The following is a 16,170-nucleotide window of genomic DNA, read 5'->3' on the forward strand; positions in this document are numbered from 1 at the left end:
TATATAAGGGACGAAAAACACAACAAAATCAAACCACAAGGACCATCCGAATGCAAAAGAAAAGTTAGGGACCAAACGTACAATTTTAACAAAACCATATGGACAATTTCAGTAATTTACTCTTCTTTCAAATATTAAAAATTGGTCTTGAGTAATAAAATAATTAGTTTAAATTGGAAATGTAACTGGTACATAAAAAAAATAATCGTTCTATATCTAAACATCCAATAAAAATACATAATAAAATATTTAATTTTAAATTATGAATTTTAAAAAAAAAATAAATAAAAAAATCTCCCCTAAAAAATCGATTACGATTTTTTGGTGGTATGTTGGACACTTTTCATAATGATAGGGGTCTACATGAAAATACACAATCTACCCCATTTTTTTCATTTCCAATCTCTCTCACACACACAAACACACACTCCCTCTTTCTAGATTAGTATCATTCTTTTTTAGTTTTTTGTTGGGGGAGGATTTGAACTGGTCATTCTTTTGTGAGATTTCTTTCATCTTCTCCGAATAGTAGACATAACCAGGTGGTGGGTGCTCTTGAACTGATATCATTTTCATATCTGATACACCTTCCACTCTCTCTCTCTTCGTTCTTTGAATCCATTCTAAATCGTGTTTAGTGATCTGAATCTCCTTTTTACTGTTGTGAAAACATTAAATGTTGTAATTTTTGTCATTATCTGCTAAAATTCACAATTGGGTATATCAGTTTTCATTAAAATTTCCATCTTGGTGGGGTTTGTTTGTGGGATTTTTTTTTTCTTCTTCTGTTGTGTATACAAGTCAAAGTCTATTCGTTCTCTTCTTCAGCCATGTGAGATGAGTGTTTAACCAAAGGCGTGTCACCATCTCCCATCTTTTCTTCAGATAGGTTTTGATTAATACATCTGGTTATCGTTTTCCCATCACGAATTCGCTTCAAAACTGGGTAATTTCGTCGAAATTTGGGGATTTTCATGATACCACTTGGGTTTAAATTTAGGGTTTGTTTCAAAAGATGAAATCTGGTGAGGAAAAAAGTGTGGAGTCTTGGCATGTTGTTAAATCAAAGGGGAAGAACAATCAACCTAAGAAAACCGATGCAATTTGTCGCGAAACGGATGAGGGAACTACAGTCGGGTGTTGGAACAGGTGGAAATTCATCGGGAGCTGTATTTCTTCAAGATCTAAAGTCGATAATTCAATCAGTGGTATCAGTACTACTCCCGGTGGTAAATTACTAAATTCAATCAAAATCCCTTCACTCCCCTTTCAATTTCTATGTTCTTTGCATCTTCATTTACTCTTTCATTTCGTGAAACGCAGAAAGTAAATCGACAAATGACGTAAGCAAAGATCAACCGGTGGTTCCGGCGGTGTCATCAACCACCACAAGCACCGGAGAAAGCGTTTCATCCACCCAAAAACTAGAAGAAGAACTCAAAATCGCTTCTCGTCTTCGCAAATTCGCTTTCAATGATCTTAAAATGGCAACCCGAAACTTCAGACCCGAAAGTCTTCTTGGTGAAGGGGGTTTTGGTTGCGTTTTCAAAGGCTGGATTGAAGAAAACGGAACTGCTCCGGTGAAACCAGGCACCGGACTTACAGTTGCCGTTAAAACCCTCAATCATGACGGACTTCAAGGCCATAAAGAATGGCTGGTTCGACTCTTTTTTAATCCATTTTCTTTACTAATAAATTCCTATTTATTCTACTATTATTTGACTTAAACTTTGTATTATTAGGCAGAAGTAAATTATTTAGGTGATCTTATTCATCCAAATTTGGTTAAATTAATCGGTTACTGCATTGAAGATGATCAAAGGCTTCTAGCATATGAGTTCATGCCTCGAGGGAGCTTAGAGAATCATTTGTTTAGAAGTAAGTTTCTTAGCAACATTCTTCCATTTATTTCTTTTCTACAACATTTCATTTTTTCCTTATTTAGACATTATACTTCGAAAAATCTTCCTAGATATAGCATTGTACTTTCTATTTTTTCCTTATTAGGGCAATATAGATTGAAAAAAATCTACCTAATTGTAGTGTTGTATGAAACTTTCATGTTTAATAAACAAATCAATGAAAGTACATTGCTATTTATTGCATTTAACCGAAACTACGTGTATATTTTATAGGGTCTTTGCCTCTTCCATGGTCCATCAGAATGAAAATTGCACTCGGTGCTGCAAAGGGTCTTGCGTTTCTTCACGAAGAAGCAAAAAGACCCGTAATTTATCGCGATTTCAAAACCTCGAACATTTTATTAGATGCGGTATACAACAAAAGATTCATCAAACCCTTTTTCTTTATAATTAAACTTTAAAGTTTATCATTTTTTTAAATGATTAAATTTTGTAGGAATACAATGCAAAACTTTCCGATTTCGGTCTTGCAAAAGATGCCCCAGAGGGCGATAAAACTCACGTGTCCACCCGAGTCATGGGTACATACGGATACGCCGCCCCCGAATACGTGATGACAGGTTTGACTTTCTTTGACTCTCCCAAAAAAACTTTTCACAATATTCATCAATTTTAGGTAAAGTGTTAGTAATTTACGATATTAACCCTACCCTTTTTCTTTGTGTAGGACATCTCACATCAAAAAGTGATGTATATAGTTTTGGTGTTGTTTTGCTTGAAATGTTGACCGGAAGAAGGTCAATGGACAAAAACCGTCCAAATGGCGAACACAATCTTGTCGAGTGGGCCCGCCCACATTTAGGAGAAAGAAGGCGGTTTTATCGGTTAATTGACCCGCGACTCGAGGGCCATTTTTCTATAAAAGGAGCCCAAAAAGCGGCCCAATTAGCGGCCCGTTGTTTGAGTCGTGACCCGAAAGTAAGACCTTTAATGAGTGAAGTTGTGGATTCTTTAAAACCATTGCCAGCGCTAAAAGACATGGCAAGTTCTTCATATTACTTTCAGACTATACAATCTGATCGGGTCGGGTCGAGCCCAAATGGGAGAAATGGGTCACGGGTTCCGGGTGGGTCGGTTTTGAGAAACGGGTCGCAGAATCCGAGGAGTTTGTCGGTTTCGAATAGTACGCGGGCTTCACCTTATCACCAGCAGTTTTCGCCAAAGCCGAATGAGAAGGAATAGAAGGGGGGTGTTTGGTTTGGTTTGGTTATTGTTGGGATGTTTTGCTAGTATTATTATTATTATTATTATATTTTTTTTTTTATAATTTAGTTCTAATTGTTTAAAGCTTATAAGAAACGACAGGAAACAGATGTGGGGTTTATGTTGTTGTGATGAAGTTAAGAGTGATCATGGCAGTGTAATTTATGAGGAGCTGTGAAGTTCATTCTTTTTGGGTTGAGTTTGTGTTTTGAGTGGAATTTTGCTACTTTTCACAAATCTTTAGCTGAATAAGAGTTGTCGACTAAAATGCCAATAAAGGTAGGGCTTATGTTTCAAAATAACCACTTTAATCTCCTTTACAAGATGCAATTTATTCCACATGAATTGCTTTAATTTGTATATAAAGACGATGTTGAGGAAAAAGACGAACAACAAATACAATACAAAACATATATCTCCGAAAAAGTTTTTTAACAATGTCGTGGATTATTTCCAAATACGTTGTTGAATGATATTTGGTTTTATAAAGTTTACATCTATTCCATTTTGATGAATCCTGATTCCTCTAGTTTGTTTTGTATAGTTTTTAATTACTTGTAGATGTGACCAAACAAACAAATTAAAAAATTCTTGACATGTGGGCATCTAGCAGTTTACATATATTCTATTTTGTTGAATAATGTCAGTCTATTTTCAACATATAAGAGGATATGGATTAAAGGTTTGCAATCTAGTGTTTTTTAAAGATGTGGATTGCATAAATGATATTAAACCATATTGATCATAGAAAATATCAAACAAACAACCTGATGGTGGTGTCGGTAACAGTGGTGGTGGTAGCGGTGGCATGGTGGAGGTGGAGATTGGCATGGTAGTGATGGCGAACGTGTAGGGAGCTGGTGGGGGCGATGGTGGCGGTTGTAATGGTTGTTGCAAGAGAAGATAAGCAACCATCTTAAGATAATTAATGTACATAAAGTCATAGTGTAGACTAGCATCTTTTGGACAATTTACATCGATAGTTGTATAGAATCTTTAATAACCATGCATTTACTTTTTTTGATTAGATCAGTTTAAACTTATCAAAATATATGAAACAGTTCGTTCTCTACTTTATCGTGGAAAATCGGAGATATTCGTGTATTTACTGTCCTTCAATTGTTTCCACCTCCTATTAGTTTGCGTTTTTATTTTCTATTTATCTAGTTTGTTGGATTGATGATGTATGTAACATTTGCATTGTAACAATCCATACATTGTTAATTAGATTTTTGGAATACATATGACAACATAGTGGGAAAAACGAATTCTCGAGGGTAATTATGGTAAAACTGACAAAATTCGTCAATTTTGGAAACCCTAAATCTCATTAAAATCCGGATTTTCTTGACTTACTTTTGAAGCAATCCATGACGGTCAACCCTAATAGAAATCCTAATCTCGTTTATTATATAAACGACTATTCTCTTTGAGAAGAGATACACGAAATTTTTAAGCTCTCGTTTTCATCAACCGAACATAGAATTCTTCTAGTAATTTGGCTTACGATTTCTATGCTTAGAATCCTAAGTGTCACTTTGGATTATCCTAGGCTGAATTTCTTGCAACCCACATGGGGTAGAAATATCAGTTCGTAAAGTGTTCTCACGATCCAAGTTGTCTCCAGATCTCTACTAAAAACCCTAATTTTTCCAACAATAACTTGATACATGCGTTGAAGAAGTCATTTTAAAGAATAAGAAAGTGAAAAACCTAGTATAAAGCGAAAGGTCAACCTCGCAAACATCTAGTTGGGCACTACCGCACAAAAGTTAATTTTTCCAAGCATTAACATGGTAACGTGCTCATTCAAGAGGTCGTGTATTCCATTGTTAATGTAAATCATGAATTTCCAGGTATAGTTCACGAGGATTTGTTATTTTGGGTATATATCATAATTTAGAGATTTTAGGGTTAAAAAGGTTAAATTCGAATTATTTATTGATCGTGAAAAGATGGTACATAAGCTTTAATATGGCAAAGCCCAAATTCTGATTCCATTTCCATTTCCAATGACTCTTCTTCATTAGGCATATCTACTCTATAAATTCTAATTCCATAAAAGATTCATCAACTCTCCAATAATTTAGATGTCGCAAAAAGATATTATGATATACCTATACTATGTATAGTCCAACTTGCCAACAATGTTCTCTCAAAATATCCATTGCAGCTCACCATCAAATTTCATACCAAACAACAAAGCTTAGGGTTGTTAATCAAGTCAATCCGATGGGGTTTCGGGTTGAACGGGTCGGGTTAATCGGGTTCTCATAAAAAATAATTTAACCCGCAACCCGACCCTATTAAGGTATGGGTCAATCGGGTTTCGGGTTAATAGGGTTGAATTAGTCGGGTTAATACATTAAGCACTTAATTTGGATATATATAAGATTGTTTATTTTTTACTTAATATATTGAAGATTGTATTAGGTGAGTAGGATTGAATTTGACCTCTACATACCTTTAAAGCTTCATCATAGGCCCATTATTTCCTTTTTTACTTTTTGTCAAGAATCCAGACAAATAGAAATAAAATAAAAATATAAGGTCATAATTATTACAAGAAAGCATGCACACAGTAGCCAGAATAGTTCTTCTGTTATCAAATATTAAATGGTTGAATTTTCAAACGTCTAGTTAACAGACGATCAATTAGATGTAATTCATTCATGTTTATAGTTAGTTTAAATTGGAAATAAGTAGAAATATTTACTTTCTAGCCGTTACGATACTTTTAAGATGTGAATGTTCTATATCTTTTTGGACTTCACAATAGGAGTTACTCGACCCTCAAAAGGCAAAACACATATACTAATTATTTTTAGTTACTAGATAATATCATAGGTAAATAAAGAAATTACCATGTTGTAGTACCTTGACAAAAATTCTATGACAACTATTCCATATCCAAGCGAAAATAGATCAGAAAGATTATGACATAAAAAGTAAAAACGAAAGCGTTACCCCCCTCCCCCTTCCAATCTATATTTCCTTGAGAATAAACATGAGCAAGGTGATCGGTTTCCAAAATATGAATAACGTATGCATCTAGAGTTACAAACGTTTACATTTTCAAAGGATTCATAGCCTTTTTTTTATTGTCAAGTGGAGAATGGTGGAATATGTAGAAGCTATGAATTCCTGTCGGTTTGACCTGAAACCCGAATTTTTTATAAAAATGAACCCTAAATCCGACCCTAACTACAAATCGGGTTTGTCGGGTTAAATCGAATAACCCAATTTGGAATTTTGACCCTATTCAACCCAAACCTAATTATCTTATTTGGTTCAGATTTTTTTTGACACCCTGACAATGCTAAACTCCACACGTAACAAATGTTTTCACATATAATTTAAAATAGTAATAAAAATAATAAATAATATAAATTTAATAATTTTAGAGGTTAGAATGAAAATGGCGAGTCAAGTTTTGTAAATTAAGAATTGGCATAGCTAAATTACAAAAAACCATGTGCAACTCTTAGCGTTCAGCTATGTGTTGTCGTGCTAAAATTACCGTTGGTATACTTATGTGGAAGCTATTATCAGCGATAAACACCGCCCCTTGATTTATATTTTTGTCTGCGGCATATTTGAACGATAAAGGTTTATCGTTTTCTCTCTATAATTATTGGGTTTTTCCCTTTGGCAAATATGAATTTTCAATCCTCATTTAACACCCTATTTTCTTTTTTTTTAATTATATTTTAAACAATTGTGATTTTTTTTTTATTACCTAACTAATAGTTTCATTTTTTTTTTCATAGTTTATTTTAATATATTTCATTCATAATTTAGCTAATCTTCATGCATATTTTCTTTTTATGTTATTTTATGACTAGTTCGGGTATTTTCTAGTTTTGTGAACATAACTGCAGATTTCAAGAATGCTAGCTGAGTGGGAATATTCGGGACGTGTGAATAGCAAATGGACTAGGAGGGGAGTTGATATAAATCATCGGCTTGTTATTATGGAAACTTAAAGAATATGGTCTTTTACTTAAGTGAAGACGGAAGAATATTCGAGCATGTGAAAATTATTGATCGGATGAGTACATAAGCTATGTGTGGATTGGAGAAGACAAATCGGACTTAAATTAAAGGAAACTTGAATTATGGTATATATGTTGATTGGACTCGTTATGGGCCAATGAGCTAAGTCATTTGAGATCCAAATCACAAAAGAGCCCATTTCAGGCAACACCCACGCACAGCTGCACAACCACGCAAAGGCCTGCATGGGCAATTTCGAAAATCTCTCTTTAATGTTATATGAGGAAAGTTGGTGTGCATCATTTGCATACTTCTACACATCCGAAAATTGAAGGATTCTCTGGAGTTTTTGGATGTCTTGGAGCACTTGAAGAACATCATCTTTTATCTCAAAAATATTGTTATATGTTGGGTACATTTTACCTTTACTTTGGTTTCTTGAGTTTAGTCATGCTATGCTAAACTAATCTTGGTTGATTTCTGTGAAATCTTTTGAATATTTGGTTGCATGTTGAAGAACTCCATAAACTTGTTCTTGCATCTTTATGAGAATGTTTTATATTTTAACATCTCCTGCTACTTGTATGTTTTTATTCATGAGTTTAAATGTATTTGTAGTGACTAGTTGGCTAATTTCTTGATTAAGTAATTGATTATCAAATTAGCAAGCAATAAATGATTATTGTGTTAGTTTTCATTTTACGCAATCACAAAAACATTTTCTCCAACATAGTAGTAAAAACATATGACTCATCTTGGATTTGATGACTTTTTGGTTCTTAATGTTATTTAATTTTCACTAATGACATGCTTAATGGAAATTATGACTTTAACTAAGGAAATATGTTATGAGCTTCTCTAGCTATTTTAATAACTAAGAAAAGTCTATGTAATCTCAAACTTCTTGAATTACTACAACCAAATTAGAGATTTAAGACAAGTATTGCATTTTGGATTCTAATGATATATTTACCAAATGTTCAACTTATTTAAGTCAACCATATTTCTCTAATTGATTTTACATCAAACATTTGCTTTTATTAAAGTGTGTTTATTAAATCTTAGTTTGACTCTAGTTTTCTAGCTATACGAGGTATTTTTTTTAAATTTCAACTAGAAAGGTTACCCCCGCTACGCGGGGGGCAGAAGCTTTCATATTGTTTCCGAATCGATAAATATGACAGACGTAAAAAGCGTAAGGATGAAAAGCCCGGAGTTTGCCCCGGACCGTTTTTTTCATGTTTTTATGAAAAAATGTAAAAGTTTTGATTGCAAGGATCAGAAATTTCAAAACGGTTAAAGAATTAAAGGGGTAGGAATTAACAAATTTTTAGAAAAGGGATCAAAGTTCTCAAACCGTTAAAGTTTTGTGGTCAAACTTTAAATATTAAAAGGTTCCTAAAAAGTATAAAAATATTGATTGCAATGACCAAAAATGTCAAAATAGGTAAAGAATGAGGAGCAGAGTGCAGGGCCCATTTCTACCAAAAAAAATGTCAAATTTACTATTCATAAGCTTCATATATATATATATATATATATATATATATATATATATATATATATATATATATATATTATTTGATAATATTAAATCATAAAAAAAATGTTGATGATTAAATCCGATAAATTTCAAAATATCATATGGTCAATATAAAATTCAAAATTTTAGATAAAAGTTCCTTTAAAACATAATATCAACATTTTAATGATTTAACCTAAAATTTTAATAAATCTTAAGTTTTATAAACATTTTAACTTTTATGTATCATATTTATGTTTTTTGTTTTAATAGTATTTTTTTTTATATTTTTTGAATTAAAAAAAAAAGGAAAAAAAAAGGTAAGTTCGCATGAACCTTTGGATTCATGGTTATTTTTTAAGATCTCAAAAAGAAGAAATACCATGAAATATGAACTCAGCCACCATGGTCATTTTAATGAACGCACTTAATAATCTTAAAAATAATTGAAGGGTGTTTGGGTTTGGTTATTTAAATAACTTATTATTAGTTTTTTCGATATTTAAACACTAGTTGTGAGACCCGTATGTTATATGGGTTTGGTAAAACAAAAAATATATATGAATATTTAAACAAAATTTTATTCAAATTTGAAATTTTAGATTTGAAATTTAAAATTTATATTTAAAAAGAAACATATTAAATACAATATATAAGTACTAATATTGTAATTTATTGATTATTTTTAATTAAGACAATTAGTAATTGGTGTGTAAATTTGATTGTTAATTAAGAAAAGATAAAAAAGGAGAAAGTGACAAATGGAAAAAAAATTATTCAAAAATACCAAAAAATGACATGTGTCCAAATTAATGTAAGAATGACAAGTGGCAAAAAAACATTTATTTATTAGAGAAGATAGTTAAAAAATAATAACTGGATTACCTTATACGTACGATTAAATATGTTGATAAATTTCTATTTATATATGTTAAATAACCAAAAAAACACTATAAAATAAAAAGGTAAATTGTTATGAAAAAAATGATAATCAGCATAGGTTATATGGTAAAACCGTAAAAGAGTAACATAGTATGCGTGAGTTTCAGATGGCTATATAGGGTTAAAACAAATGGGAAAAGGTAACTTTATTCTCATCTACAATAAGCATTTTAAAATAAGCTAAAAGTATATTCAAATATGTTAAAGAGAAAAAATTATAAAATAATTTATAAAAAATGCTTATTAAGGGTATGTTAGGGTGTGAAAATTTTCTTGTTTTCAATAAAAAAAAATTTCAAATGAAAATAAAAATTTTTAAAAACGTTTGGTTGATACAATTATCAAAATATTCAAAAAAAAAAAAAAAAAATCTGTTTTCCAAGTTTTATGTAAATTGAAAAACGATTTTTACAGTTTTCTAAATTTACAAAATGAAAAATAAAAACTTCATCGTTTCAACCAAACACGCTTATAAAATTTTCATTGAAAACCGAAACTAAAAACTCTATTTTATGAAAAGTTTTCTATTAAAAAAAATAATTTTTCACAACCAAACACAACATGACTTATAAAAATAATATACTTTAGTTTTTATATATATTTAATCACTTACGTTTTTTTACACATATCACCGGTTATTATAACTTTAACCAGTTTCTATGATATCGTTATGGTAAGACTCCATCCTCTTCTTTAGGGAGGAGGGAGTCGTTAATCCACAACACACGAAAATCCTATCTTTTTGAACCTAGTCAATTAAAAAAAATACAAAACAACTAAGGTACAAGTTTTAAAACACATGGTAAAAAAGAAAATAAGAAACAGAAAGTAGAGAGAGATGATGAAATGGGTTAGTGAAACCAATCAACTCACTAGTTGAAGTGTAAATGGTACCACCGATAACTCTATTGCAAATTAAGATTTTCCATTTGATTGTTTTGTATTTTTTTTTAATGGGGTGGGTTGAGTGGGTTCAAAAAGATAGGGTTTCCTTGTGTTGTGGGTTCAGAAAGATGAAGAAAAATAAAAGAGGAAAAGTGATGTGTCAGTGGGTTTAGTGGGTTGGGAGGGAATGACTCCCTCCTCCCTTAGAGGGTCTCACACGAAGATGCACATCAAAACACAAAACACATACATACATACAGACACCCGCACACACTCCACTGGGTTTTTTCTTAAACACACACATGCATAAGTTAACTTTTATTTTTGTTTTACCTTTATAAAAACAACTAATATTTAACTTGTTATATGATTGAATAGCTATACAGCACTACAGCAGCCACAACGGCAAAATCATATTGTTAAGACAACAATATATTTGAACAACTTCATTAAATGGTAATCAAAGTTGCAGTTTTGCTTACGTTATGTTCAAATAACAAAGCATTCAGGGTATGTTTTGGCAAAACTGGTTGAAAGATGTAGCTTTTATTTGTGTAAAGGTGAGTTTTCAAAAGCACATTGTTAAAGATACCCTAAATGAAGAATATCACTAATTAGCAACCAAGTTTCAAATTGATCCTAACAATAATAGAATTTTAACAATTACACCAAAACATTTTGGTGGAAAATCTTTAAAAAGTAAAACTCAATTTGATAAATAAATGTATCTGCCCAAAGAGCAAAAAGATTCACTGTCAACAATGAGAGTATGAGACCCAACAAATCATGAAACATGATTAATTAAAAAAAAAACGAATACCTTATTTCTCTCTTCATCATATTTGTAATAAGTTATAGCGTTTGGTAATTGGTATTTTTCAAGGCTTTAAAGCAATAGCCAAACCAACTTTGGCACTTTTCTCAATTGCCCTAGTATCCACTTCACCAGAGATAGTAAACAATGATTTAGGACGCCATTCATGCTGCAATACAGCGCTCGCTATTCCAGCATTGTTAACACGCGCCTTAACCAAGGTTAATGGATCAAGCAAATGTTGTGTCCCGATAGTCAACGAGTTCTCATTACTTGAGAACCCGTGGCTCAACTCTGCACCTACCACAGTGTTGGTCAACGGGCTAACCGTGTGGTAATATGAAGCCGTAAGCGTATCCGCTTTATCATTCCTACATCAATCACACAAATCTTGTTACCATGATGTCAAGAAACATCCATATATATTATATATAGCTTTGTGATTAAGGCGTTGTTTGTTTTTTCAAAGAGAAAATGTGTGAAGTCTGCGGACCACCTCTGCAATCCTCTATAGCAGAAGAGGTGAAACAAACCGCTGCAGCATGTAATAAAAAGTATGTTTGTTTTTTAACGTCTGCAGACTGTTGCAGTAAGTTAAACTAAGGCGTGAAGAGGTTTGAAGCAGTTGGTTTAGTGCTGCGCCACGCAGCACACGCGCAGCAGTTTTTAAGTCAGAAGTCTTCTGGAAAAACAAACAGCTGCGAAGGGCCAAGTGCTGCACGGCGCAGCAATAAGTGGTCTAAAGTGTTTTTTTTTTTAAAAACAAACAGCACCTAACCCATTAAGCCCATTAAGTAAAAAAGAAAAAGGCCCTTAGTTACTCACAGTATCAAGGATGCAATGAGGTCAGTAGATGTGAAACTTAAGGCAGCATTATATTTGGTGAAGTTTCCGGAAGCAGTGTCAAAGGAAACATCAGTCCCAAGTGATACTGTGTTGTTTCCCGCCACACCAGAGAAGTTGACTATGGGGCTAGCGGTCAAACCAATGCTTGTACTGATTCCTGCATACTCATGTAAGTACTGGAGTTCAACCTGTAATAGAAAGAAATGAAAATAGAATGCTATAAATATAATACACAAATAGATAAAAATATGTTGCTATTTCTTGAGTTTAGTGGTAATAGTGAATAGTGAATTAGTAATAGATAGATACCTTGCCAGATTTCTGATCAGGGGCAATGAAGCTGAAGATGGTTTTCAATCCTGGTGCAGCTTCATCAACAGTGATAGTTGTGAATAGCTGCATGGTGTTGGTAGTAGGAGAAAGGGTGAATATGTTTGAATTGAAAGATAAAAGGGATTGAATGAAAGTATGGAGGTAATTGGTTACCTTTGAGTTTGTGTCCACTTTGACATCAGTTGTGATGTTTTTGTTGATTAGTTTAGTGCTGACATCTGCCAAGAAGAAGTCACCTTTCTTGGATCCTGATGAGGTAATTGCCTGAAAAATAGATGAGATTATAAATGAAATTTTACCAGATGAAGTATGAAGAAAACTGGAGATTTTGTTGAACTGTTCCAAAGAATTTGAATTAGATTTTGTAACTTTTTATTGCCTACAAGTTACCTATCATTTTTTTATTATAATCGATCTATCACTTGGATACAAAACCGGAAACAGCGAGTTATTATATAACAAAACCAGAAACGATAATCGAACCCTATGTTCGTATACAAATCAGATTCAGATACACTCGCACATATACGAGAGAGAGAGAGAGAGAGAGAGAGAGAGAGGGGCTTACAACGCCATTTGCTGCATAGGTAGTGACAGAGAACTTATGGTCGCCTTGGTAATCCCTGTACAGAAGATCTGAAGCACAAATTTCTAAAATCAATATATGCAAACACACATAAACACTTGCAGCACATACGAACAGATATGTAAAATCGGAAACAGAATAACGCGAAGCAAAATCAACAAACGTATCTTCAACATGATTTTTTTTAATCAAAATTACCAATACCGATTATTCGGACAAGACATACAGAGATGGAATCGAATCACGGATAAACAGATTGATAATCCATGTGAAACCCGAAAGGAATAAAATTTTTTTGCAAAAACTGATGAATTACCTCTGGCTTTTTTGCCGATATCGGGATATAGACCTGGACCTTTCCCCATCTCTGTTCTTGTTCGATAAGCTGATGAGAGAGAGAGAGAGAGAGAGAGAGAGAGAGATGATGGTTTCTGTGGATTTCAACAACGACGCAGCCGATTAAATTGAATCGGAGGGGAGTTGTGGAATGTGGACTGTTGATCCGGTTCGGTTTAAGAAAGCCGCATATTTTTTATTTCACAAAGGTCAAGAAAAAACAATTTGCATAAAAGTCTCAACAAATAAATAATTATCTATCCAAATAAAACATAAAACATTCATAATATATATTACTATTAAAAAAATTGTTTACAATATTTTATACTATAACTATAATATACTTAATATACTTATTTGGTTAATCATGTTATTTCTGGTTTATTTATTTTAAATAACTGAATGGAAATGTTTTTGTTGGCTTACAAAAACGTACATGGAATGATGGAATAATTGAATATGCTATTTTCCCACCTGGTTGAAAAGAATATTAGAAGAATATGCTGAAGAAAACTGTGATGTGCAATAATAACCCCCTGACGTTTTCGGAAATGTAAATACAGCCACAATTAATTTCCATATAGACAAAACTGCAAAAATAGTCCCTATGGTTTGCATTTTTTCAGGAAACAAGTCCAAACAGTGACTTTTTTTGATTCGTGGTCCTTTTGGAGTGGTTTGTATGTGAAAATGGTCCCTCCGAAAATTGAAATGACTATAATACCCTTGGGGTATTTATTTTTCATTTTTCTTTCATTATTCTTAAAATTTAATATTTATTTATTTATTTTAGCAATTAAAAAAATAAAAAGGGCCCACCTCTCTCTCTCTCTCTCTCTCTCTCTCTCTCTCTCTCTCTCTCTCTCTCTCTCTCTCTCTCTCTCTCTCTCTCTCTCTCTCTCTCTCTCTCGGGTTATGTTTTGATAAACACTCAATAACTGAAGAGCATTAATCGTCTTCTCAGGAACAACTTCTGGGTTTGATCTTCAAAACATATACCCCATAACCATCGATTTTGACAACCATCCATCACCACCACCATCTGCCACCTCCATCTCCATCTATATTTTTCTATCGCTCAAGAACATCCCTCTCCATTGTCAGATCTGAAGCATCTCTCATTCACCGGCGTCGTCACCTACCCAAAACCCAAAACTTCACCGTCGGCATCTATCGGAAAACCCAAAACCTTTGTTGTTGATCTGAAAAACTTCACATTTACAACTGATCTGAAAACCCTCACCTCCACCGCCGATCTTAAAAACCTCAAGAAACCTTTCGATTTCCCACGCTCATACGTCATGTCTCCATCTTCGAGCTCCGATTGTTAGTCACCATCGCACACTAGAGATTGAAGAAACATGTTCATGGTTTTCGGTACTGATTTATAGTTTTTGAAGAAAACTCGTTGAGGGTGTGTTCTAAGTTTCTGAAAGTTTTTTAGATTGTTTTGGATTTAAACAAAGAAAGCTTGTTACTGACTTTTGGGTTTACTCTATATATTGATTTGATACTCTACAATTTGATTTGTAGGTTTAGTTTACATTTTGATTTTCTGCATTGTGTTTATCATTGTGTGTTTATCATTGTATGTATGTGTACCAAATCAGGTTCGTATGATCTTAAATTTTTTTTTCTTATTTTCTACTTCAGGTTTACATGATTCTACTTCTGATTTTGCATTCTTTGATTTATTGACTTTTGATTGTGTGTTATTGGGATATTACAAAGAGATGTATATGTATGTTGAATATGAACCCAGATCTTCATACGTTCATCCCAAGATCAGAGAGAGAGAGAGAGAGAGAGGTGGGCCCTTTTTATTTTTTTAATTGCTAAAATAAATAAATAAATATTAAATTTTAAGAATAATGAAAGAAAAATGAAAAATAAATACCCCAAGGGTATTATAGTCATTTCAATTTTCGGAGGGACCATTTTCACATACAAACCACTCCAAAAGGACCACGAATCAAAAAAAGTCACTGTTTGGACTTGTTTCCTGAAAAAATGCAAACCACAGGGACTATTTTTGCAGTTTTGTCTTCCATATATAATATAATTAGCCGTTAACAATATTTTGTCTTCTTTCAAGTTGCCTAGAACTCTAGAAGCACAAGTAGGGCTGTTAATCGGGTTAATCCGATCGGGTTTCGGGTTAAACAGGTCGGGTTAGTCAGATTTTTGTAGAAAAAATATTCACCCGAAACCCGACCCTAATAAGGTACGGGTTAGTCGGGTTCGGGTTAGTAGGGTCGGATTAATCGGGTTAGTCGGGTTGAGGTTGAAATGTAAGATGAATTTATGTTGTGTCATTTTAATACATAATTCACATGTATAGAGACTTAAAATGTAAAGTTGGTATACGATATGAATTTTTGGAGTTTCTTTTCCCATATTAGTAATGTAAACAGTGAATAAAATTCGTAAAACTATTATAACACAATTGTACTGCATTAAGAAGAGAGGAAATTTATGTTATTTTATATATCTCTATACATACTAATTTTACTATCTGGTTTGTTTAAATAAGGAATATGTATTAGTTGTAAAATCTCATGGGATCTTGAATTCATGTCATTCAACGCAGTAAAAAAGTTTTGGTAATAAATTCTTAATCGGGTTATTCGGGTTGACCCGAAACCCGAATTGTTTTGAAAAAATCAACCCTAAACCCGTCGGGTTAACCCGAATAACCCGATTAAGAGTTTTGACCCTATTAAACCCGACCCTAATTACCTAATTCGGGTTCGGGTTCAGGTCGGGTCGGGTTAATCGGGTTCGG

General features: G+C 32.9%; 2 protein-coding genes across 2 annotated transcripts; one reads left to right on the plus strand and one right to left on the minus strand.

The window, feature by feature from the left end:
- The first annotated feature begins 423 nt into the window (after positions 1–423).
- Positions 424–3,324, plus strand: LOC145092552 (serine/threonine-protein kinase PBL34-like). Its single transcript, XM_079030497.1, has 6 exons — positions 424–1,229; positions 1,324–1,658; positions 1,743–1,878; positions 2,136–2,272; positions 2,359–2,482; positions 2,590–3,324. Exons 1-6 carry the CDS (start codon positions 1,016–1,018, stop codon positions 3,102–3,104), a joined length of 1,461 nt encoding a protein of 486 aa, XP_078886623.1. The 5' UTR covers positions 424–1,015; the 3' UTR covers positions 3,105–3,324.
- Positions 3,325–11,161: 7,837 nt separating this feature from the next.
- LOC145092554 (mitochondrial outer membrane protein porin of 36 kDa-like) lies at positions 11,162–13,538 on the minus strand. Its single transcript, XM_079030498.1, has 6 exons — positions 13,366–13,538; positions 13,032–13,099; positions 12,617–12,727; positions 12,440–12,526; positions 12,110–12,318; positions 11,162–11,655 (listed from the first exon to the last, which is right to left on the minus strand). The coding sequence occupies exons 1-6, from the start codon at positions 13,412–13,414 to the stop codon at positions 11,349–11,351; spliced, it is 831 nt and encodes a 276-aa protein (XP_078886624.1). The 5' UTR covers positions 13,415–13,538; the 3' UTR covers positions 11,162–11,348.
- Positions 13,539–16,170: the final 2,632 nt, after the last annotated feature.

Source organism: Lactuca serriola, chromosome 3 (assembly GCF_051521515.1).
Source record: "Lactuca serriola cultivar US96UC23 chromosome 3, Lser_US96UC23_V15, whole genome shotgun sequence".
In the NCBI taxonomy this organism is placed as follows: Eukaryota; Viridiplantae; Streptophyta; class Magnoliopsida; order Asterales; family Asteraceae; genus Lactuca; species Lactuca serriola.